At 56.4% G+C, this 25808-nt stretch overlaps 1 protein-coding gene across 5 annotated transcripts in view; it reads left to right on the forward strand.

Annotated features, from left to right (window-relative positions):
• The window catches only part of LOC116956436 (anoctamin-1), a 177592-nt gene that overhangs the window by 119145 nt on the left and 32639 nt on the right, over window positions 1-25808 (forward strand). For 3 of the 5 annotated variants that reach the window (XM_076054340.1, XM_076054342.1, XM_076054341.1), the window contains exons 3-8: window positions 2396-2758; window positions 14199-14288; window positions 19406-19504; window positions 21832-21983; window positions 22346-22400; window positions 25485-25536. In XM_076054340.1, coding sequence (XP_075910455.1) covers window positions 2396-2758; window positions 14199-14288; window positions 19406-19504; window positions 21832-21983; window positions 22346-22400; window positions 25485-25536 — 811 coding nt within the window. The remainder of the gene's footprint in view (window positions 1-2395; window positions 2759-14198; window positions 14289-19405; window positions 19505-21831; window positions 21984-22345; window positions 22401-25484; window positions 25537-25808) is intronic. The other 2 variants (XM_076054343.1, XM_076054344.1) reach the window with 1 other exon arrangement.

Raw genomic sequence — 25808 nt, forward strand, 5'->3', positions numbered from 1 at the left:
GTGATGAACATCTGAAAAGGGTCCTGGACCTCCGCTAGGTCGACTCAGCCTTAAATGAATACCTATCGCCCCTAGCCATCCTCTCTTCGAGTTATGGACTCTCTCTCTCTCTCTCTCCCAGTCGTCCTTTCTCTCCCCCCCCCCCCCCCCTGAGTCGTCTCCTCTCTCTCTGCGCGAGAGCGAGCGAACACTGTCCAGAAGCAGCGGCGATACATCGCGCCAAGCCGACTGTTATTGTTGTTTTATTATTACTTGGACAAAAACACACACACACTTCGTGCGTGTGTGTAGTGGTTAGCGCGCTGCACTATGAATCCGGCGACCCGAGTTCGATTCCCGCTCACGGCCACCACCAGTGACGATTATCTGAACCGGTTCTGGGCCTCCCCTAGGTCGTCTCGGCCTCAAATGAGTACTTGGTGCGGTGCTTAAACATCGCCACTGGGGAGACAAAGGCGGCCGGGCGTGGTGCTGTCCACCCACCCCCATGCGTACCGTTCCGGCCTTCATAGGTGCTCGCTTAACAGCACGTGCCCCAACAGTCTGTTAAGGCTACACGGTGGATCTTTGTCTTTGTTTGTTTGTGTGTCTGTGTGTTTCTCAGCCGTGGCGCTGAGTGTGCAGATCGTATCTGGGGGCTGGGGGAGCGACTCCTCGGGTGGGGGGCTGGTGAGGGGTGCCCCCCTCCCCACCCCTCCTCCTCGGCGTGGGCGGTACGGGGGGAGGGGCTGGTAAACCGGCGTCGCGATTGAGGAGACGTTGACGGGGCGACCGGGCGATGCCTTCGCGAGACGGAGGGTGACAAACTCCGCGTTGTCGTTGTGGTTTTTTGAGAGCGGCCCGTGGAAGTTGTGGGTATCATAGAGCTACCTCTGAGATCATCCCGGCTTCAAGTGACACTCTGGTCCCACACACACAGAGCAGCCCACGGAAGTGGTTATCATAGAGTTACCTCTGAGATCATCCGGTCTTCAAGTGACACTCTGGTCCCACACACACAGAGCAGCCCACGGAAGTGGTTATCATAGAGTTACCTCTGAGATCATCCGGTCTTCAAGTGACACTCTGGTCCCATACACACAGAGCAGCCCACGGAAGTGGTTATCATAGAGTTACCTCTGAGATCATCCGGTCTTCAAGTGACACTCTGGTCCCACACACACAGAGCAGCCCATGGAAGTGGTTATCATAGAGTTACCTCTGAAGATCATCCGGTCTTCAAGTGACACTCTGGTCCCACACACACAGAGCAGCCCACGGAAGTGGTTATCATAGAGCTACCTCTGAGATCATCCCGGCTTCAAGTGACACCCTGGTCCCACACACACAGAGCAGCCCACGGAAGTGGTTATCATAGAGTTACCTCTGAGATCATCCGGTCTTCAAGTGACACTCTGGTCCCACACACACAGAGCGGCCCACGGAAGTGGTTATCATAGAGTTACCTCTGAGATCATCAGGTCTTCAAGTGACACTCTGGTCCCACACACACAGAGCAGCCCACGGAAGGTCGTGGGTTCGATACCGACCCTGACGCCTGCTGTAATTTTGAGTTCGCGTGTCTCTCTCTCTCATCATCATTACGGGAGATGTTAACTTCCTCGCCTGTTATACAGCAGGTCGTCGGTTCAATACCGACGCTAACGCCTGCTTGTATATTTGGAGTTCACGTGTCTCTCTCTGTCTCTCATCATCACTGCGGTGGCTAGGAGATGTTATCTACCTCGCCGGGTATACAGGATGGTCGTGGGTTCGATATCGACTTTTGTTGCCTGCTGTATATTTGGAGTTTGCGTCTCTCTCTCTCTCTCCGTGTTGGTCGTGTGGATTTTTCTCCGGGTCCTCGTCCGGTCCCCCACCAACCCCCCCCCCCGCATTTTACAATCAACGTCACTCCGCTTCGATGTATTTGGCTGCTGCTGTGAATCTCCACACGACGACAACGAGAAGCCGCCGCTCCGTTGGAGCCGTCGCTTGTGACGGCCGGGGTCGCTTCTGAAAAAGCGGCAAGTAGCTCCGTAAGTGGGCGCTTACCCGGCGAGATAAACAAAAAACAGTTGAGCAGTTTGGTTTATTTAGAGTTTGCGTGTCCCTCTCCCCGTGGTCGCGTGGATTTTTCTCCGGGTCCTCCTCCGGTTCCCCCTACCCGCCCCCCCCCCTCCCCATGCGGAATCAACCGTCGCGTTTTTTTTCAGAGAGAGTTCTCTCCCGCACCGTGACGACCTCGGCCGCCGCTCCGTTGGAGCTATCCTCGGTGACGGGCCCTGGTGGTCGCTGCTGAAAAGGCGTTGAGGAGTACAGCTCGGTGTGCGAGGAGAGGGAGGGCCCTTAGCCGGTAACATAAAAGTTACGTTGACCTCCCCCCCCCCCCCTCCGCCCCTCTCGGCCCCACCAGGTTCTGAACAGCTTCGTGGCGGAGGTGCCCAGCGACCCGAAGCGGCGTCCCTACTTCAGCGACGGCAGGCGGCGCGTGGACTTCGTGCTCGCCTACAACTACAAGAAGCGTGGCGGCCTGGGCCCCAACAACAACGACGATGGTGGCGGCGGTGGCGGCGGCGGCGGCGAGGGCCTCCCCGCGGGCGGCCGCAGGGACGCGAGGCCCCGCCGGCTGCCCGGGGGTGCCGCCGGCGCCGCCGCTTCCCGGGAGGAGGAGGCGGCGACGGCGGAGGAGGTGAACGAGGAGGCGAAGCAGAGGAGGAGGGAAGAGTTCGAGAAGAATTTGATGGACACGGGCCTGGAGGTGGAGAAGGACGATGAGGTGAGGTGGAGAGAGATGGAGAGAGAGGTGGAGAGAGAGGTGGAGAGAGAGGTGGAGAGAGAGGTGGAGAGAGAGGTGGAGAGAGAGCGATGAGGAGAGAGACAGAGAGAGAGGTGGGGAGAGAGATGGAGAGAGAGGTGGAGAGAGGTGGAGAGAGAGCGATGAGAGAGACAGAGATGGAGAGAGAGGTGGAGAGAGATGGAGAGAGAGCGATGAGGAGAGAGACAGAGAGAGAGATGAAGAGGGCGAGAGAGATGAAGAGGGCGAGAGAGATGCAGAGATGGAGAGAGAGATGGAGAGAGAGGGAGATGGAGAGAGAGGGAGATGGAGGGAGATGGAGAGAGAGAAAGAGAGAGATGGAGAGAGATGGAGAGAGATGGAGAGAGATGGAGAGACAGAGGTGTTGTGATTGGGGGGGGGGGTCTGTGAGGTTCGCAGTGGCCTTGTGTTGTCGGTGGCGTCTGGGTTGGTACGGACGAGGTGAGATGATGCGGTATTTCAGTCGTGAGCCTTTCTCTCTTACTAACTCATTCGCCCATCAAAGTGGTTGAATCTGGGGATGGTACCTGGGTTCGAGCCCTGGGTAGTATGGGTGTCTATTTACTCTTTCTCTCTCTGTTCATAATGGCCATGTCGGAGGCGTTGATATGGACGAGCGGTATCCTGGGTTTGTGTGGTGCGTCTCCCTCGTGTTCACTCAGGAGGTTCACAGTGGCCGTGTTGCAGGCTATCAGTTTGTATGTGCTCCTGAAGTAGGGTCATTGCCCGTGACGTCGCCTGTTATGTATATATTTTTCCCTTTCTAAGGCCAGGCATGCAGTGCTGTTGTTGACAAAGGAACATGTTGGGTGGTGGTGCTTGTTGTTGTCTGCTTGTTCACCACTGTCATGTCAACAGCAGCATCGCCAGATCTTTTGAGATGCGATTTCGGTGGTGGTGGAGGTGGTGGCGGCGGTGGTGGTGGGCGGTAGTGGTGGTGGTGGTGGGGGGTGGCGGTGGTGGGTTTGAGCAGGTGAGAGAGTGGTGCAGGCGGTGTAACTGCACCGGGGGCCCCCCGTGAGTGAGAAGGGGGAGGGGGGTAGGTGCTGGCCGACACAGATTTATTTATTTATTACCTCTTCTCTCTCTCTCTCCCCGTGGTGGGGGGGGGGGGGGGGGGGTGGCGGTTCAAGATCAGATTTGTTTTTGCTGCGATAGATGTTCACACAAACTGAACTTTAAAAAAATATATTTTACCAGGTAAGGCCCACTGATCTGGAAAGGTATTTTTCAGAAGCAACTTGGCTATCACTAATCATAGCTAATTGTCGTCCTCTCTCTCTCTCTCTCCAAGTCGTTCTCTCTCTCTCTAAGTCGTCCTCTCTCTTTCTACGAGTGATCCCCCCCCTCTCTCTCTCTGTCGAATTACAAGTTCACAGTCGACATAAATGATGGCCCTATTTCGGCTCAATGACTCAAGGCGTCGTTATTTCATTAAAAATGTACCGCCGACGACTTGACAGCCCAACCCAGACGATAATTGCCACAGGGACCCCCCCCCATCAGCAAGCGCAGCCTGCCCGGTCGAGGTGAGGGCTGTCCGGTTGCTGCCGCAGGCTCGCCCAGGTATGGGAAGGGGACGTCCATCGCCAGGCGTGGCCCAGTGACCATTTCTTTATTTATTGCTCATCTTAGTTGAGAGATCACCGGCCGGGCCGGGCGAGATTTGGATGTTTGGAGTGGTGGCGCAGAGGTTAGCGCGACGGCTTTGACGAAACGGGGCGCAGTTCGATTCCCGTACGCGGCCACCTCCAACACCACCACTACCAACACCACCACTACCAACATCACCACTACCAACACCACCACTACCAACACCACCACTACCAACACCACTACCAACACCACCACCAACACCACCACTACCAACACCACCACTACCAACACCACCACTACCAACACCACCACTACCAACACCACCACTACCAACACCACCACTACCAACACCACCACTACCAACACCACCACCTCCAACACCACCACTACGAACACCACCACTACCAACACCACCCACACCACCACCACTACCAACACCAACCTACACACCACCACTACCAACATCACCACTACCAACATCACCACTACCAACATCACCACCACCAACACCACCACTACCAACACCACCACCACCAACACCACCACCTCCAACACCACCACTACCAACATCACCACTACCAACACCACCACTACCAACACCACCACTACCAACACCACCACTACCAACACCACCACTACCAACACCACCACTACCAACACCACCACTACCAACACCACCACTACCTAACATCACCACCACCAACACCACCACCTCCAACACCACCACTACCAACACCACCACTACCAACACCACCACTACCAACACCACCACTACCAACACCACCACTACCAACACCACCACTACCAACACCACCACTACCAACACCACCACTACGAACACCACCACTACCAACACCACCACTACCAACACCACCACCACCACTACCAACACCACCACCAACACCACCACTACCAACACCACCACCAACACCACCACTACCAACACCACCACTACCAACACCACCACCAACACCACCACTACCAACACCACCACTACCAACACCACCACTACCAACACTACCACTACCAACACCACCACTACCAACACCACCACTACCAACACCACCACTACCAACACCACCACTACGAACACCACCACTACGAACACCACCACTACCAACACCACCACTACCAACACCACCACTACCAACATCACCACCACCACCACCAACACCACCACTACCAACACCACCACTACCAACACCACCACTACCAACTCCACCACTACCAACTCCACCACTACCAACACCACCACTACCAACACCACCACTACCAACACCACCACCACTACCAACATCACCACTACCAACACCACCACCACCACTACCAACACCACCACTACCAACACCACCACCAACACCACCACTACCAACACCACCACTACCAACACCACCACTACCAACACTACCACTACCAACACCACCACTACCAACACCACCACTACCAACACCACCACCACCACCACCAACACCACCACTACCAACACCACCACTACCAACTCCACCACTACCAACTCCACCACTACCAACACCACCACTACCAACACCACCACTACCAACACCACCACTACCAACACCACCACCTCCAACACCACCACCACCAACACCACCACTACCAACACCACCACCTCCAACACCACCACTACCAACACCACCACCAACACCACCACTACCAACACCACCACCAACACCACCACTACCAACACCACCACCAACACCACCACTACCAACACCACCACTACCAACACCACCACCAACACCACCACTACCAACACCACCACTACCAACACCACCACTACCAACACCACCACTACCAACACTACCACTACCAACACCACCACTACCAACACCACCACTACCAACACCACCACTACCAACACCACCACTACGAACACCACCACTACCAACACCACCACTACCAACACCACCACTACCAACACCACCACCACCACCACCAACACCACCACCACCAACACCACCACTACCAACACCACCACTACCAACACCACCACTACCAACTCCACCACTACCAACTCCACCACTACCAACACCACCACTACCAACACCACCACTACCAACACCACCACTACCAACACCACCACTACCAACATCACCACCAACACCACCACTACCAACACCACCACCAACACCACCACTACCAACACCACCACTACCAACACCCCCACCAACACCACCACTACCAACACCACCACTACCAACACCACCACTACCAACACTACCACTACCAACACCACCACTACCACACCACCACTACCAACACCACCACTACCAACACCACCTCCAACACCACCACCACCAACACCACCACTACCAACACCACCACTACCAACTCCACCACTACCAACTCCACCACTACCAACACCACCACTACCAACACCACCACTACCAACACCACCACTACCAACACCACCACCTCCAACACCACCACTACCAACACCACCACTACCAACACCACCACCTCCAACACCACCACTACCAACACCACCACTACCAACACCACCACCTCCAACACCACCACTACCAACACCACCACTACCAACACCACCACCTCCAACACCACCACTACCAACACCACCACCAACACCACCACTACCAACACCACCACCAACACCACCACTACCAACACCACCACCAACACCACCACTACCAACACCACCACTACCAACACCACCACCAACACCACCACTACCAACACCACCACTACCAACATCACCACCACCACCACCAACACCACCACCACCAACACCACCACTACCAACACCACCACTACCAACTCCACCACTACCAACACCACCACTACTAACACCACCATTACCAACACCACCACTACCAACACCACCACTACCAACATCACCACCAACACCACCACTACCAACACCACCACCAACACCACCACTACCAACACCACCACTACCAACACCACCACCAACACCACCACTACCAACACCACCACTACCAACACCACCACTACCAACACTACCACTACCAACACCACCACTACCAACACCACCACTACCAACACCACCACTACCAACACCACCTCCAACACCACCACCACCAACACCACCACTACCAACACCACCACTACCAACACCACCACTACCAACATCACCACCACCACCATCACCACCACCACCAACACCACCACCACCAACACCACCAACACCACCAACACCACCACTACCAACACCACCACTACCAACACCACCACTACCAACTCCACCACTACCAACTCCACCACTACCAACACCACCACTACCAACACCACCACTACCAACACCACCACTACGAACACCACCACTACCAACACCACCACTACCAACATCACCACCACCAACACCACCACCAACACCACCACCACCAACACCACCAACACCACCACTACCAACACCACCACTACCAACACCACCACTACCAACACCACCACTACCAACATCACCACCAACACCACCACTACCAACACCACCACCAACACCACCACTACCAACACCACCACTACCAACACCACCACCAACACCACCACTACCAACACCACCACTACCAACACCACCACTACCAACACTACCACTACCAACACCACCACTACCAACACCACCACTACCAACACCACCTCCAACACCACCACCACCAACACCACCACCACCAACACCACCACTACCAACACCACCACTACCACACCACTACCAACACCACCACTACGAACACCACCACTACGAACACCACCACTACCAACACCACCACTACCAACACCACCACTACCAACATCACCACCACCACCAACACCACCACCACCAACACCACCAACACCACCAACACCACCACTACCAACACCACCACTACCAACACCACCACTACCAACTCCACCACTACCAACTCCACCACTACCAACACCACCACTACCAACACCACCACTACCAACACCACCACTACGAACACCACCACTACCAACACCACCACTACCAACATCACCACCACCAACACCACCACCAACACCACCACCACCAACACCACCAACACCACCACTACCAACACCACCACTACCAACACCACCACTACCAACTCCACCACTACCAACACCACCACTACCAACACCACCACTACCAACACCACCACTACCAACACCACCACTACCAACACCACCACTACCAACACCACCACTACTACCAACACCACCACTACCAACACTACCACCACTACGAACACCACCACCACTACCAACACCACCACTACCAACACCACCACTACCAACACCACCACTACCAACACCACCACTACCAACACCACCACCAACACCACCACCACCAGCTCCCAGTAGCTTCCCAATGAGGGGTACCATGCTGGCGAGATGTTAATTCCCTCGCCTGGTATGCAGGAGGTTGTTAGTTTGATCGGGACCTTGACGCCTGCCGCTCTGTGTATGTGGAGTGTTGTCTCTCTCCCCGTGGTCGCGTGGATTTTTCTCTGCGTCCTCCTCCGGGTTTCCCCCCCCCCCCCCCAAATTTAGAATCGACATTGCGCGTTTAGAGTATTTGGCTGCTACGTAGCTCAAGTGAGCCCTTACCTGGTAAAATACAAAGAGAGTTGAATAGTTTTAATATCGAAATGGACACGCACGCTCACACGCACGCCCATCGGCAGTGATCGCCGTTGGAGTCTTCTACATCTGCACCTCTCTCTCGTTGTCTCTCGCTCCGTCATCTGCAGGCACGCTCCGCCAACTGTTGTGCAACGCCAACTACGAGTTGAAAGTTACGGACAGAATGTATCACTTTAACACGTTTGGAGAATGTATCGCCCTGTGGCAGTGAGGTGATGTAATCCACCGCAGCCAATCGCAGCCCAGCCGACGTCCTCTCGGCGGCTTTGGCCGAAGGTGCGCACGCCGTCGCAATGCTGCACGGCGTGCTCCGTTGGAATCTCTTCTCCCCTTGTTGCCGGTACTATCGAGATGATGGAAGAACACCACCAACAACAACAATAAACAGGCTTCCATAGGCCCTTTGCCGCAATGAAACCCCCCAGGAGGTGCGTGGTGAGATGTCCAAATGCCAAACTAGGCGAGCGCGCGTGACGCACTATCGCGAGGCATCGTCAGGTCTGTGTGAATCCACGCGTGCCATGCTCATGGGGGATGATGCATGCAAACAATCGTGCTTTGTTCGCAATGTTCGAGTGGTATTTTAAACTGATTGGCCGACGTAATGTAGTTTTTTTTTTTATAAAAAAATTTTGGGTTCGGATCGCGTCGGCATGAACGCGTCGTGAAACTCGCCGCCACCCGAAACGGCCAATTTTAGTGAGGTTTGTCGCGTGAACAAAACGCGCCGTTGAGCGACTACTTGTTCAGCGCACCGCTGTGTTGGAGAGTAAATCCACGACAACCATTTGCAAATTTCCTAGTAGCGTGAAGCAGTGGGAGGATTTCCCCAAAAATCTGGCTGCCACCTGATGAAGCTGGTTGTCATTATAGACGAAACGTCACAGTACTCGGATCGTAAATGTTGTGGCTTTGCTCTCCGACACACCGGCGTAGTGCTGTACTAGTGACCAATTGGCCACGTTTTGTTCACGTGACAACCCTTACCAGTTGGCTGTGGCGGGTTAAACGACGCATTTATGTATTCACGCGCTCTAACCCAAGAAACCTCTATTACGGATGATATTGTTGTCCTACACCAGAGCTAAAACCGCCTCCTCCTGCTGCTGCATTGCCTTTCTCTCAGCGTCGGTGTTACATCAGAAAACAACGTGAAAATGCGAACAGTGCACGGGCAATTCAAATACCGAGGCATTACAGGAGCACCGGGTTGAGCAGACTCGATGTCTTTGCGATAATGGGTGCCCGTCTATTTAACGATTGAGAATTTTATAATAATAATTAAAATGTATAGTGCCCATTCTATCCTAGGATCTCAATGCGCAATGCATGAAAATCGGGAAACAAAAACAGAACCAGGGCCAACCAACCCAACTAAAGAGGGAAGGCCACTTGCAAGAGATGGGTTTTCAAAGCAGACTGAAATATATCTACCGACTCCGCCGGATTTCAAGTGGCGAGGCAGTCCATAGCTTGGGTGTCACGTTCACAAAAGCAGTGATACTCAAAAGAGCAGCGCAACCCTAGACCCAGGGAGTGCTGAGCAGTTGGAGATCTGAAGATCTCTTCCCTGCATCCAGCTCTATCGGAGACACTTCTCAGGAGCTTGTTAGTCTGCGGGCAGCGTTAATCTATGGGTAGCGTGAGTCCACGGGTAGGGTTAGTCTGTGGGCAGTGCTAGTTAGTCTATGACCACATACACACAAACACGTCAGAGTGTACTCTCGGTTAGAGTTGGTTTAACACCAGGAAAGATATCCGCCGGTTTAGACATGCAGTGTCTCATCAGCAGTCCCGCTTGATTGAATCAAGACTGGTGACCTGTCAGATATTGTAGGCAAGGACTGGTTTAGACATGCAGTGTCTCATCAGCAGCTGCGCTTGCTTGAATCAAGACTGGTGACCTGTCAGATATTGAAGGCGAGGACTGGTTTAGACATGCAGTGTCTCATCAGCAGCCGCGCTTGCTTGAATCAAGACTGGTGACCTGTCAGATATTGAAGGCAAGGACTGGTTTAGACATGCAGTGTCTCATCAGCAGTCCCGCTTGCTTGAATCAAGACTGGTGACCTGTCAGATATTGAAGGCAAGGACTGGTTTAGACATGCAGTGTCTCATCAGCAGTCCCGCTTGCTTGAATCAAGACTGGTGACCTGTCAGATATTGTAGGCAAGGTGGTTTAGACATGCAGTGTCTCATCAGCAGTCCCGCTTGCTTGAATCAAGACTGGTGACCTGTCAGATATTGAAGGCAAGGACTGGTTTAGACATGCAGTGTCTCATCAGCAGTTGCGCTTGCTTGAATCAAGACTGGTGACCTGTCAGATATTGAAGGCAAGGACTGGTTTAGACATGCAGTGTCTCATCAGCAGTCCCGCTTGCTTGAATCAAGACTGGTGACCTGTCAGATATTGTAGGCAAGGTGGTTTAGACATGCAGTGTCTCATCAGCAGCCGCGCTTGCTTGAATCAAGACTGGTGACCTGTCAGATATTGAAGGCAGGGACTGGTTTAGACATGCAGTGTCTCATCAGCAGCCGCGCAAGACTGGTGACCTGTCAGATATTGTAGGCAGGGACTGGTTTAGACATGCAGTGTCTCATCAGCAGCCGCGCTTGCTTGAATCAAGACTGGTGACCTGTCAGATATTGTAGGCAGGGACTGGTTTAGACATGCAGTGTCTCATCAGCAGCCGCGCTTTCTCAAATTAAGTCTGGTGAGCGTCCAGAACGCTCACAATTATTATTGTTGTTGTGTTGTGTACGACATCGTTTTGTGTTTCACTTTAACTTGGCTGAAACACGAGTGGTGCCCTTGTCACAAACCTGCCACTCGCAGCGCCACACGCTGGCACACGCCGGTAGGTGCGTGCCAGCGCCACACGCTGGCACACGCCGGTAGGTGCTGCCCGCTGGCAGCACTGGGCCCCGGCAACTTGTGCAGGCTGCAGCAGAGGGGGGCGGGAGCGGAATCTTCGTCTCTGCTTATCCACGGCGACAAAAACATGAAAAGTGAATTGGTGCGCGTGATGGTGGTGGTGGTGGGTGCGGTGGACTGTTCTGAGATTCACTTTCGCCCTTTCGTGCCCCTGAGCGGTGGCAGGGCGGTGGCAACGCGCCCTGCCCTGCCCCCCGCACGGATTCGTGGTTCCACACCTGCCTCGGTTGTTCTCGGTCCGTGCGAGATCGAGTTGCTGCGCGGTTGGTTGCGGTGTGGGTTGTGGTGTGGGTTGGTTGCGTGGTTGATTGCGGTGTGGGTTGCGGTGTGTGTTGGTTGCGGTGTTGGTTGGTTGCGGTGTTGGTTGGTTGCGGTGTTGGTGGGTTGTGGTGTGGGTTGGTTGCGGTGTTGGTGGGTTGCGGTGTGGGTCGCATGTTGGGTTGCATGGTTAGTTGCGGTGTTGGTTGCGGTGTAGGTTGCGGTGTGGGTTGTGGTGTTGGTAGGTTGCATGGTTAGTTGTGGTGTTGGTTGTGGTGTGGGCTGCATGGTGGGTTGCATGGTTAGTTGTGGTGTTGGTTGTGGTGTGGGCTGCGGTGTTGGTAGGTTGCATGGTTAGTTGTGGTGTTGGTTGCGGTGTGGGCTCCATGGTGGGTTGCATGGTTAGTTGCGGTGTTGGTTGTGGTGTGGGCTGCGGTGTTTGTAGGTTGCATGGTTAGTTGTGGTGTGGGTTGTGGTGTGGGTTGCGGTGTTGGTGGGTTGCATGGTTAGTTGTGGTGTGGGTTGCCCAGCTGATTGCTTACTCATTCGTCTCCTCGGTATTTTCCAGCTCCGCTTGCTCAGTTCATCCGTTGGTCGATCGCTCGGTCATTTGCTCAGTAGATTGCTCAGCTTGAGTGCTCGCTTGCTTGAATGTTCCCCGTTTTTGGTTCCCCGCTTTGATTGCTGCTTATTCGGTTGCTATGGCAGCGGAAAGTTTGCGTCAAAAACTACCTGACGAACCCTGCCTTGCGCGAGTCCCAGGCACAGCTGTCCCGGCTGTCGGTACCTGATAAGGGCCCCTCCCAGGGTCACGCGGTCCTCTCACTGCCTTGCGAGTGTCTCGGGAAGAGTCGATGGCTACTCAGGGAGTGAACCCCCTACATGAAACCAGGAGTGGGCGGTTTTGCGACGCACAGCGCCGCATCCGCTGCAGCCCCTGCAGCCAAACTGGTACCAAACGTCGTGCGGCGAACTCATTTGGACCTCACCGGCAAGGCCGAGGGGGGCGGGGGTGGGTGGGATCCTGACGCATTGGCAACCCAGGATTTCCAGAGAGTAAACCTGCTCGGGCTTTGCGTCCAAACAAGAGGTGCAAGAATGGGGGAGAGAGAGAGAGAGAGGGGTGGGGGGGGGGAGGGGACACTCCTCCTCGGCCACCCGATCGTGGCCAAGAAGCACGTGGACTGGTGGCAGTCGCGGGGTCATAAGCTCCATTTTGGATTGGCGTGAAAAAAAATGGACGCCGCGTGTTGCCGTCGCCGGTGGGAAGGCGGTGATTGTACCCCCAATGGAGACGGCTACCGCCACCCGCCTGGAGCTGGGCAGCCCCCCCCCCCCCGGCCAATGAGGTGCTTTCCCGCCACGGAGCGTATGGTTCATCACCAGACAAGGGGGCTGCTGCAACACCTACACACGCACGAAAGCAAAGAAGGGACCAGCCCTTCACTTTGTGCTCCATTCAGCTGCTCGATTTCATTTTTCAGTTGACAGCTCAAATCGGTTGCTTCCGCATTTGCTCCCTCGCTTGGTTTGGTTGCTTACTCATTCAGTTGCTCACGTTATCCCTTGCTCGGTTGTTTCCTCAGTTGCTCGCTCGCTCGCTCTATCGGTTTCCCCGTCGCTCGATCTGCCGGTTGCTCTCCCAAATCGTTAGCTCGGTTGCTCCGTCGATGCTCCATTCCTCAATCTGCCAGTTGCTCACCCGGTTGCTCTGTCTGTTGCTCGGTTGCTCGATCTTGCTGTGGATGCTCGATCTGCCGTTTTGCTTACTCGATTTGGATGCCCTGTCGATTACTCTGTGACCTCGACCTTCCGGTTTTGCTCGGAGTCTCGCTCACTCGGTTGCTTGATCTGCTCTGTTACTCGGTCGGTAGCACGCTCGGTTGCTCGCTCGGTTGCTCGCTGGCTGCGCTCATCTCTGCTGAACGCTGTCGTTCCTCCTCCCCCCTCTTCTTGGCTTCCACCCCCACCCCCGCCCCCGCCCGCTGCTTGTAGGTAGAGGCCCCCACCTGTGCCAGGGAGTTGCTCATGCGATTGCACGCTAAGTCTATCCTAATGCGCCTACCACGGATGGACCAAGACCCGGTAGGGCTGCGTGAATGTGGGGGGGAGGGCACTCACCACCCCCCTGCCCCCCCCGCCCCCCCCCACCCAAATCTATTGCCCCCTCTCCACCAATCTTCGTTTCGCCAGCACCCCCCCCCCCCTCTCCTCCCCTGCCATCGCCCGACTCATCTCGCTGTCGTTTTTTTTATTTTCTTTGGCCGCTTTGTTGCCGGGGGTTCGCGGGTTCCAATCCAGCAGGCCGCCCCGGTCAATACTCGGCTGTTGTTGGCGCGCTGCTGTAACCCGCGGAGTCATTTCAAACGAGTAGGCCATCGTGTCGCGGCGTCAGGCCCCACGTAGGGCCACATTAGAAGACTCGCTCTGGATTACTCACAGCGGCAGCACTCATGGGGCCGCCCACTGCTGCCAAACTGACGCATAGGGACAGCTGCCACTGGGGGTGCCCTGGGTTAGACCCACGTAGCAATATCGGCCGCTCCCTACTGGTAGACTGACGCGTAGGGACAGCTGCCACTGGGGATGCCCTTTCTATTACGTGGAGATGAGATGCGGCGTACGTGGCTCATCGCACGCATCGGAAACAAATTGTCACGTGTGATTTTTTTTTTGAAGTGGCTGTTGAATAAATAAAGTGGTCACGTTTGCGGCATTGCTGGAATGTAATGCAGGCCACCCCGAGGCTCGCGATGCAAGCGTCGGAGAGCGTGCGAAAAGAGATTGGCATTTTTAGCGCGCTTCTGTTGTGTCTGCGATGGATTAGGGCCACCCCGGCAGCCAATAGCGTGGTTGCGAGCTCTCGCCCGAATTCCAACAGCAGCCCCTCAATCGGGCGACGATTTTAATCGGCGCACGGCGCACGAATCATCCCCACCCCTGGGTTGTTGCGTTTACAAATCTCTTCCTGGCTACCACCGTCTGCTGCGATTGGATGTAACCCGCCTTTTATTTCAACGTAACTCTCTCGCTCGTATGCGTTTCGAAAACGCATTCACGTGAGTGCGTATTTATATATTCCGAATGGCCGTTATCGGTGGATATTATCACGGTTTTTTTTTTCATCTGCCCAAATCCATTTTACATTTTGATGTTTCCAACCGGACCCCTCGTATCGAAAGTAAAAACGTCACTCGTGTACGGGCGGTCGACCGCGCGGGGTTCGACGCTGCCGGTCCTCATCGGTGGTGACGGCTCCATCGACCGTGGCCAGTCACGAGCTTCGCTTTGTGTGCCGCCAACGCTCGGCGTCACCCGCCTGCCCGCCTGCCCCCTGCATGATTCCACCACTCTCTGCTGCCCTTCTCACCCACCCCAACACCGTGGCCCATTTCAATTCAGAAATTCAGCCGCCGTTTGATCTGCCCAAGGTGACTGTCTCGGCAGGATAGGGGCAGGGATGTCCGAGATGCTGAGAATTTTGTTTCCAGGTTTTGTCAGCGCTCAGAATCCTCGATTTTAATCCAGGTTTGTGGCCACGCTCAGAATCCTGGATTCAAATCCGGGTTTTGGTAGCGCTCAGAATCCTGGATTCTAATCCAGGTTTTGGTAGCGCTCAGAATCCTGGATTCTAATCCAGGTTTGTGGCCACGCTCAGAATCCTGGATTCTAATCCGGGTTTTGGTAGCGCTCAGAATCCTGGATTCCAACCCGGGTTTTGGTAGCGCTCAGAATCCTGGATTCCAATCCGGATTTTCGCCTCCCAACCACGATGATCACACCGAATCCAGCGGCCGTAACACCTCGCGTGCCCATCCACTCACAGCGGACTTTAAAGATGCCCCTGACGTCATTCGCAAAAACGAGTTGGCCATCGCACGCCGTTCGTGTCGGGGTCCAAATTTGCTAAATTCCCAAATCTCCACCGCCAGCGATTCGACTGGGGTCACGCACTCGCCTGATGTGCCCGCTCACAGGGCCAGGTGCCGAGTCTCTGCTTGTGCCACTGCACAGCTGACACTGGGGGTGCCCCTACGATGGTGTTGCGATGCAAAGGCGGGGCACGGGCGACTTCTCATACGCTGCTGTGCATCCCTGTGTGGCTTTCTCCGTCGCTCGCTTTGGTGCTGCGTGCTGTGTGTGTACTGTGTGCTGTGTGTGTACTGTGTGTGCGTGAGTGGTGTATCTGTGTGTACTGTGTGTTGTGTGTGCGCTGTCTGTGTGCGTGAGTGGTGTATCTGTGTGTACTGTGTGTGTGTACTGTGTGTATGTACTGTGTGTTGTGTGTGTGCTGTGTCTGTGTGTACTGTGTGCTGTGTCTGTGTGTACTGTGTGCTGTGTGTGTGCTGTGTGTGTGCTGTGTGTGTGCTGTCTGTATGCGTGAGTTGTGTATCTGTGTGTGCTGTGTGCTGTGTGTGTACTGTGTGTGTGCTGTGTCTGTGAGTGGTGTATCTGTGTGTACTGTGTGCTGTGTGTGTGTACTGTGTGCTGTGTGTGTATTGTGTGTACTGTGTGCTGTGTGTGTATTGTGTGTACTGTGTGCTGTGTGTGTGTACTGTGTGTGTGTTGTGTGTGCGCTGTCTGTGTGCGTGCTGTGTCTGTGAGTGGTGTATCTGTGTGTACCGAGTGCTGTGTGTACTGTGTGCTGTGTGTGCGCTGTCTGTGTGCGTAAGTAGTGTATCTGTGTGTACTGTGTGTGTGTTGTGTGTGCGCTGTGTGCGTGAGTGGTGTATCTGTGTGTACTGTGTGTGTACTGTGTGTGTATTGTGTGTGCGCTGTCTGTGTGTGAGTGGTGTATCTGTGTGTACTGTGTGCTGTGTCTGTGTGTGCGCTGTGTCTGTGTGTGTATTGTGTGTGCGTGAGTGGTGTATCTGTGTGTATCTGTGTGTACCGAGTGCTGTGTATGTACTGTGTGCTGTGTGTGTGCTGTCTGTGTGCTGTGTCTGTGGTGTATCTGTGTGTATCGAGTGCTGTGTGTGTACTGTGTGCTGTCTGTGTGTGTATTGTGTGTGCTGTGTCTGTGAGTGGTGTATCTGTGTGTGTGCTGTGTCTGTGAGTGGTGTATCTGTGTGTGTGCTGTGTCTGTGCTGTGTCTGTGAGTGGTGTATCTTTGTGTACTGTGTGTGTACTGTGTGTGCGCTGTCTGTGTGCGTGAGTGGTGTATCTGTGTGTACCGAGTGCTGTGTGTGTACTGTGTGCTGTGTCTGTGTGTGTATTGTGTGTGTGCTGTGTCTGTGAGCGGTGTATCTTTGTGTACTGTGTGTGTGTACTGTGTGTGTGCTGTGTCTGTGGGTGGTGTGTCTGTGTGTACCGAGTGCTGTGTGTACTGTGTGCTGTGTCTGTGAGTGTATTGTGTGTGTGCTGTCTGTGAGTGGTGTATCTTTGTGTACTGTGTGTGCGTGTGTGTGTGGTGTGCGTGTGTGTTGGTGTAGTGTGTGGTGTGTGTGTTTGGTGTGTGTGTAATGTGTGTGTGTGTTGGTGTGTGTTGGTGTGTGTGTGTGTTGGTGTGTGTGTGTGTTGGTGTGTGTGTGTTGGTGTGTGTGTGTGTCGTCTGTACTTGCATGGTCGTCGAAATCCATCTGAACATCGCCTTCGACGTGGCCGTGCGGACGGCAGTACAGCAATGGATTCTTGAATCCATCTGTGCGGAGCTTTGCGTGTAACCCCCCCCCCCCCCAAATCTCTCGTATACAGCGCGGTACTGCATGAATTGGCCATAACGTCCCAATGTGGGCATCGCCCTCCTGCTGAAGGAGTCTTGAGACTCGCTCGGACCTTTTCTCTCGAGTTGACGAGCGTGCATGGGCTGCTTCTCTCGCGACCCAGTCCACGGGGGACGTCGCTCTGCGCCCGGCGTGTTCGCGTGTTTTTAACCCGGCAAGTCTCATCCGGAGCCCCGGGTGTCGTCGGCTTGCCGCCGGGCGTTGCTGGCGTGGCATTTTAATGCCGCGTGCCCACGGTTCATTGGGTCACGCGGCGTGGGCCACGTGCCGTGCAACGCGTAGCACGTGTAATCGTCAGTGCCATGTGGCAATGTGCCATGTGGCAATGTGCCATATGTGCCATGTGGCAATGTGGCACGTGCTATATTTGCATGTGGCACGTGGCATATGTGCCATGTGGCACGTGACATATGTGCCATGTGGCACGTGACATATGTGCCATGTGGCACGTGACATATATGTGGCACATGGGCCACATATATGGCATGTGGCACGTGCCACGTGTGCCACATATGTGGCCCATGGGCCACGTGATCCTAGTGGGCCACGTGACAAAGATCTAAATTTGACACTCCGTCAACAACACCGTGGCCTTGAAATGGAAAGAAAAGTACATAACGTGCGACGTTTCGGGCAACGACCCTTGTTCAGAGACGACGTCGACTGTGACATGCTCCGTTAAGGCAGTGCCTGTCCCCTCTGGGGGCCACGCACGGCTGTCGTTGTTGGTGTTGCCGCCGCCGTTGACGAACGCCTCGCCCAAGTGTCTTTGTCGTTCGTCTGCACTTCGTGCACCGCCGCTGCCACCGCCCCCCCCCCCCCCCCCCCGTCGAACCCTCTGCTCCGTGCGAGGCGCCATGGACTACGTTACGAACGCACGCACGCGGAACTTCTTTCTTGGTAGTCGTGCGTCAGCCAATCGTAGCTCATCGGCACGCGTTCGCTTCGCGAGCCCGTCACGTGGCTGAGGCATCCTTTAGGCGGGCGATGGGATCTCTCCGGCGGTGATCACTCGGGACGAAAGAATCCCCACGCAATCCCCCTTTTGCGATTTACTTTATCTGTTCACGTTCGGGTTTAGCCGGGGGGGGGGGCGAGTGGTTATCGCGTCGTCGGGGCAGAGGCGGGGGGGGGGGGGCGCGGGGTCCGTTGAGTCTCAACCTCCCGGCAACCGTTCGGCAATCGCGATTCTCCGTGGCTCGCTTTGCCAAACCGACCGCGCCAAACCGCCACCAACTCCTTTGCCGTTACGGCCGATGTTCACCGAGCGGCCGACGGCCCCGGCGGGGGAGTTGTGGCGCCCGTTGGGACGAACCGTCTCTCTGGCTGGTTCGTGTGGTCAGGGTCAGCCTGGTTCGTGTGGTCAGGGTCTGGGCTATGACTCTAATCTCAAGGCAGTTGAGGACTCCTCGAGGAATGGTTTACCTGCCCGAATGAGTCCACCTCTCACTCTCCACCCCCCCCCCACACACACTGCAGGCGAAGACCCATGGACAGGCGTTTGTGCGGATCCACGCGCCCTGGAACGTGCTGGCGCGAGAAGCGGAATTCCTCAAGATCAAAATGCCCACCAAGAAGGTGCGTGTGTGCGCGTAGGTCGACTCAGCCTCGAATGAGTACCTGGTGCGGTGTGTAAACATCGCCACTTGGGAAGACAAAGGCGGCCGGGCGTGGTGCTGGCCAGCCATCCCCTCGTGTGCCGTGCCGGCCTTCATCGGTGCTCGCCAACAGCACTTGCCCCAACAGTCGGTGAAGGCTATACAGGGGGTCTTTGTCGTTGTATATTGGGAGATTGGTGGAGTTCCAGTACCTGGGCAGTGGACTCATGGCCAGCTCCGGTTTGGCAGCAGAGGTCTCACTCCAAATCAGTCGAGCGGCGTTATCTTTTCATCGGTTGCGTAACGCTGTGTGGAAGCAACCTGGTCTGTCGCTCCGCACTAAGCTTCAGGTCTTCTCGGCCACGGTCATTCCCTCCCTTCTCTACGCTTGCGAAACGTGGACCCCCCTAATCGGCTGCGTAACGCTGCTGTGGTGAAGCTACCTGCTGGCCTGTCGCTCCACACGAAGCTCTGGGATCTTCTCGACCTTCTGTCTGCTTGTGAAACGTGGACCCTTTTTAAAGGAACATCTTCCTTCGCTTGAAACATAGAGGCCGGGTCTCAGAGAACCTCACAGTGAAGCTCTCCGTGCCATTTTAACTAAACTGTTTAGACAATTACATTTCGATTTAAAGCTTTCGTGAATGGAAATAAAATAATACAAATAATAACAGAATAAAATTCTCACGACGTTTCGGCCACAACCCAAGGAGGAAGGCTACTTGCGTTGTGGCCGAAACGCCGTGAGAATTTTATTCTGTTATTATTATTTTTATTATTTTATCTCCATTCTACGTGACTTTACCGAAAGAACCCAGAAGATGTTTAGACAAATTGTTTTTATTTTACCAGGTAAGGCCCCACTGAGCTATTTAGCTCTTTTTCAGAAGTTACCAGGCCATCACAGTTGATAGCGCAACGAAGTGGCTCATCATCATCATCACGTGGAAATGTACAGCAGCCAAATACTTGAAACGCGTGACGTTGATTCTAAATGTGGAAGGAAAAACTGGAGGAGCCGGAGAAAAATCCACGCGGCCACGGGGAGAGAGAGAGAAATGCAAACTTCAAATACACAGCAGCAGGCGTCAGGGTCGGGATGGAACCCACGACCTTCTGCATACCAGGCGAGGGAGTTAACATCTCCTCGCCACGGTGGCGACTATCCAGTGGCCCCTCTTCATCGATTGCCCTGACGCAAGCCCGGCAGTAGACGGCCGTCAGCCGCCATCCCCGGCCCTCTCAGCTCCCACCCCGGGCGTCCGCCACGGTTCGCGCCAGGGTGGTGATGGTATCTTCGGTGTTTGAGGTTCCGTGCGCATGCTTCGGGTGTCTTCGAGCGACCTCGATGGCGCATGTGGCTCCCCCGTGGGGCCAGGCAGCAGCCGGTGTGTTGGGTGACCTCATGGATCGTCAGCACCCAGCAACCCACCCACTCACTCACCCGGCCAGCCAGCCAGACAGCCACCCACGCAGCCACCCACCCACCCAGCCAACCCACCCACCGAGCCAACCACCTCGCCACTCACCCAGCAACCTACTCACCCAGCAACCCACCCACCCAGCTACCCAGCCACTCACCCAGCCAACCACCTCGCCACTCACCCAGCCACCCACCCAGCCACCCACCCAGCCACCCAGCCAGCCAGCCAGCCACCCACCCATCCAACCACCTAGCCACTCACCCAGCCACTCACCCAGCCACTTACCCAGCCACCCAACCCACCCGGACCACCGTGTGGTGACGCTCACTCTCCAGATCCTGGATCGTGGCCAACACTCGTTAAAGGGTCGTGGACAGCGATCCGGTTACGACGCTGCGCCACGCGCGTGCGCCGGTGTGCCGGCATTACCGCTCCAGTAAATCTGGTTTCGCGTGCACGATTCGCGGTGGAATTTGGTTGACATTCCACCGCCGATCGGGGACGGAGAGAGAGAGATTAGCGGGGTCCGTTCCAGCGGTGCGTGCGTGCAGCGTGCGTCACGGCTGCACGTCCCAATCGCATTGGCACAGGTCATGATCTTTGTTGTTATGTATATATGTATGTGTGTAAAGCGCTAATAGCTCTCATGCAGTGCCACCGACCGTCAATCGTCGCTGTGTCCGCTCGCTGGCCGTTTGGCGTTTTTAAAGCACCGCCTGGAATCCATCCGTGACTGCCGCCCCCGTGACAGCTGCTGCTGCTGCTGCCCGCCCGTGACTTTCTCCAAGTGAATGCCCCCGTGACTTTCTCCAAGTGAATGCCCCTGTGACTGATCGTGACTGCTGCTGCCTGCCCATGTGACTGCACCCCCCCCCCCCCCCAGGTGTACGAGATCAAGCCGGCGTCAGGCGTGCTGCACAAGGCAGCGGCCGTGTGGCACAAGGTGACACGCGGCCTGCTGCCCCGCGTGCCCGAGACGCAGAGCAGCCTCGTCAAGCACCTCTCCTTCCCCTTCTCCCGCGAGAAGCAACACATGTGAGTCGCCCGCTCGCTCGCTCCTGTAAGTCGCCCGCTCGCCTGGTCGCTCGCTCGCTCCTGCGAGTCGCCCGCCCGCTCACTCGCTCGCTCCTGCGAGTCACCTGCTCGATTGCTTGCTCACTCACTCGCTCGTGTGAGTCACTCGCTCGCAGGTGAGATGCTCGCTCACTCGCTTGTGAGACCACGTGGACCCTGAGACCACGGGGACCCTGAGACCACGGGGACCCTGAGACCACGGGGACCCTGAGACCACGGGGACCCCGAGACCACGCGGAGCAGGAGGTCACGGGGATACGCGCGTGTCTAACGAACTCGTCCTTGTCTCTCTGCGTCTCCCCCTCCGCCTCCCCGACCTGCAGGTTCAACATCACAGACAAGGACACGTTCTTCAACAGCGCCACTCGCAGTCGCATCGTGAGTCGACCCTCCGGCGAGGCGAGGGGGAGGGAGGGCTCCATTAATCCTTTAGCTTATCGACATTTGTACGATGATATTTCTCTTCGCATGGTGACATGTCCCCTCGTGTGTACCATTCCGGCCTTCATAGGTGTCGCTACTCGCGAACAGCACTCGCTCCCAGACAGTTTGTTAAAGGCTACACGGGGGATCTTTGTCTTTGTGTGCCTCTGTGTCCCGTGTGCGGGGAGCGGTAGTGCAGCGGTTAGCGCGACCCAAGTTCGATACCCGCTCACGGCCAACACCGGTGACGATCATCTGAACCGTTCCTGGGCTTCCCCTAGGATTACTCGGCCTCAAATGCGTACCTGGTGAAGTGTGTGGTAAACATCGCCACTGACCACCCACCCCCTCGTTTGCCATGCCACCCATTCATCGGTGTGTCTGGCTAACAGCACTTGCCCTTACAGTCTGTTAAGGCTGTACAGGGGATCTGTGCCTTTGTTAGTAGGTAGAGAGTAATGGTGATATCATTGCCGCTGGTGATGCTGCAGCTTGACTAAACATCACCATCTATTGAAACACAAATTCGCAGCCTAGCAGGCAACCTCCACTTCCTTGTACATGCACGTTTGAAAGCTCTGTTGTTGTGCGTACGGTGCGTTGCTGTTGTTATAACGGAAAAGGTGAGTGTGGAGTGTTCGTGAGAGTGGGTGGTAGGTGAGGGAGAGGGAAGACGGTTACTAAGGGAGGTTGCTATGGGTACCTGCGCACACACTTACAAAGACAAAGATCCCCCGTGTAGTCTTCAGACTGTTGGGGGCAAGTGCCGTTAGCGACTAGCAGCGGCTAATGAAGGCCGGCGCTGTGGCACACGAAGGGGTGGGTGGCCAGCACCATGCGCGGCCGCCTTTGTCTCCCCAGTGGCGATGTTTACTACACACCGCACCAGGTGCTCGTATGAGGCCTAGTCGACCTAGGCGAGGCCCTGGACCAGTTCAGACAATCGTCACCGGTGTTGGTGGTGGCTGGGAGCGGGAATCGAACTGCCGGGTTCGTAGCGCAGTGCGCTAACCACTGCACCACCACTCCCCAGACACACAGGGACACGCACGCGCACGCCTGTCCACTCGCCGTGCCTGTGGCAGGGGCAGTCCAGCGCACGAGAAGTGGTCAACACGCTTTGTGTGTAGGAGGCAGGAAAGAAAGAGTCTCAAGGCTCAGGAGGGCGATGTTGCCAAGTCTTATCCCAGTTGAGTTGTGTGTGCGTGTATGAAGTAGGTGTGTGTGTGTGGTTGTGTGTCGTTGTGTGTGTGGGGAGTGGTAGTGGTTGGCGCGCAGCGCTACGAACCCGGTTCGTTTCCCGCCCTCGGCCAACACCGGTGATGATTTTCTGAACCGGTCCCGGGCCTCCCCTAGGTCGACTCGGCCTCAAATGAGTCCCTGGTACGGTGTGTAAACATCGCCACTAGGGAGACAGTCGGCCTGGCGTAGTGTTGGCCACCTACCCCCTCGTGTGCCGTGCCGGCCTTTATAGATGCTCTATAACAGCACTTGCCCCTACAGGCTCTTAAGGCTATACGGGGGGTCTTTGTCTTTGGGGAGCGGTGGTGTAGCGGTTAGCGCGCTGCGAACCTGGAGACCCGGGTTCGATTCCCGCTCTCGGCCGCTCCAGTGCCGATTTTATGAACCGGTCCTGGGCCTCCCCTTGGTTGACTCAGCCTCAAATGAGCACCTGCTAGGCTATCCGGGGGGATCTTCGTCTTTATTGTGAATGTTTCTACTGGTGTGTGTACTGTAAGCACCCCACGGGTGCGAGGATGAAAATACCGGGCACATGCAAAGTCTCGTGGGTAGCAGCGAACAGACGCAATGCAGGCCACGTGAGGCCTCCGCCAATGACCATCTCGCGGACGCTAACCAAGGCAGGCGAGTCGAGGAGCGAGACCCCTGAGTGTCGATCAGTGTAGCCGGTGGGCCTTCTCTGGGGTCTCCCCGAGGTGTAGCGGTGGGCGCGAGGTGTAGCGGCGGGCGCGAGGTGTAGCGGCGAGCGCGGGGTGTAGCGGCGGGCGCGAGGTGTGGCGGTGGGCGCGAGGTGTGGCGGCGGGCACGAGGTGTGGCGGCGGGCGCGAGGTGTGGCGGTGGGCGCGAGGTGTGGCGGTGGGCGCGAGGTGTGGCGGTGGGCATGAGGAGTAGCGGTGGGCGCGAGGTGTGGCGGTGGGCGCGAGGTGTGGCGGCGGGCACGAGGTGTAGCGGCGGGCGCGAGGTGTAGCGGCGGGCGCGAGGTGTAGCGGTGGGCGCGAGGTGTGGCGGTGGGCGTGAGGTGTGGCGGTGAGCATGAGGAGTAGCGGCGGGCGCGAGGTGTAGCGGTGGGTGCGAGGTGTGGCGGCGGGCACGAGGTGTAGCGGTGGGCGCGAGGTGTGGCGGTGGGCGCGAGGTGTGGCGGTGGGCGCGAGGTGTGGCGGTGGGCGTGAGGTGTGGCGGTGGGCACGAGGTGTAGCGGTGGGCGTGAGGTGTGGCGGTGGGCGCGAGGTGTGGCGGTGGGCACGAGGTGTAGCGGTGGGCGTGAGGTGTGGCGGTGGGCGCGAGGTGTGGCGGTGGGCGCGAGGAGTAGCGGTGGGCAGCAGCACCCTCCTGGCCAGTTCCTCGCCGTTGGCAAAAGTTCACGGTGGGGGGCAGTGGGGGTGGTGGGGGGGGGCGAGGCGAACCGGCGGCAGTAGCGCTAGCGGAGTGACACGGAGGCGGCCGCTTGACGCTGCTGATGTGACGCACGTGCTCGGTGTTTTCCGCGTCCCGGTTTGTTTTGTTTTCATCGGGGGGGGCGGGCCCCTGCGCCCCCCTGCGCCCATACCCCCCCTCCCTCCCCACTGCTCCCCCCTCCCCTCCCTTCACCCGCCCCCTCCCCCCCTCCCCTCCATCTTCCCAACCACACCCCAATTAGCGCAGATAATTGGGCGTTGACTGCACCACAGTTTAGTTGTGGCTTTGAATATCGCCATGGCGTCTCTCCCCCTCACCCCTCTTCTTCCTCCTCCTCCCCTCTGACATCCCTTCCCCCCGCCCCCCGCACCCCGCCCCCCACGCCTCCCCCCAACCAATCAGGTGCACGAGATTCTCAAGAGGACCACGTGCAACAAGGCCAAGTACAGCATGGGTGAGTGCCCGAACCGTCTATCCCCTCTGTTCATTCAGCTGGGGGGGGGGGTAGTGGTGGGGGGGTGGTGGTGGGGTGGTGGTGGGGTGGTTGGGGTGGTGGGGGGGTGGTGGGGGGGGTGGTGGGGGGGGTGGTGGGGGTGGTGGGGGGGTCTTCGTTGACGCTGTTACTTGCTAACAGCACTTGCTCCAACTGTCTGTTGAAGGCTATACGGGGGATCTGTCTTTGTTGTGATGCGCATGGTGTGATGCGATTGTCCACGTGTGTGCTGT

The sequence above is a fragment of the Petromyzon marinus genome, chromosome 65 (assembly GCF_048934315.1).
Source record: "Petromyzon marinus isolate PM22_M1 ecotype Great Lakes invasive population chromosome 65, UKy_Petmar_22M1.pri1.0, whole genome shotgun sequence".
NCBI classification, from domain to species: Eukaryota; Metazoa; Chordata; class Hyperoartia; order Petromyzontiformes; family Petromyzontidae; genus Petromyzon; species Petromyzon marinus.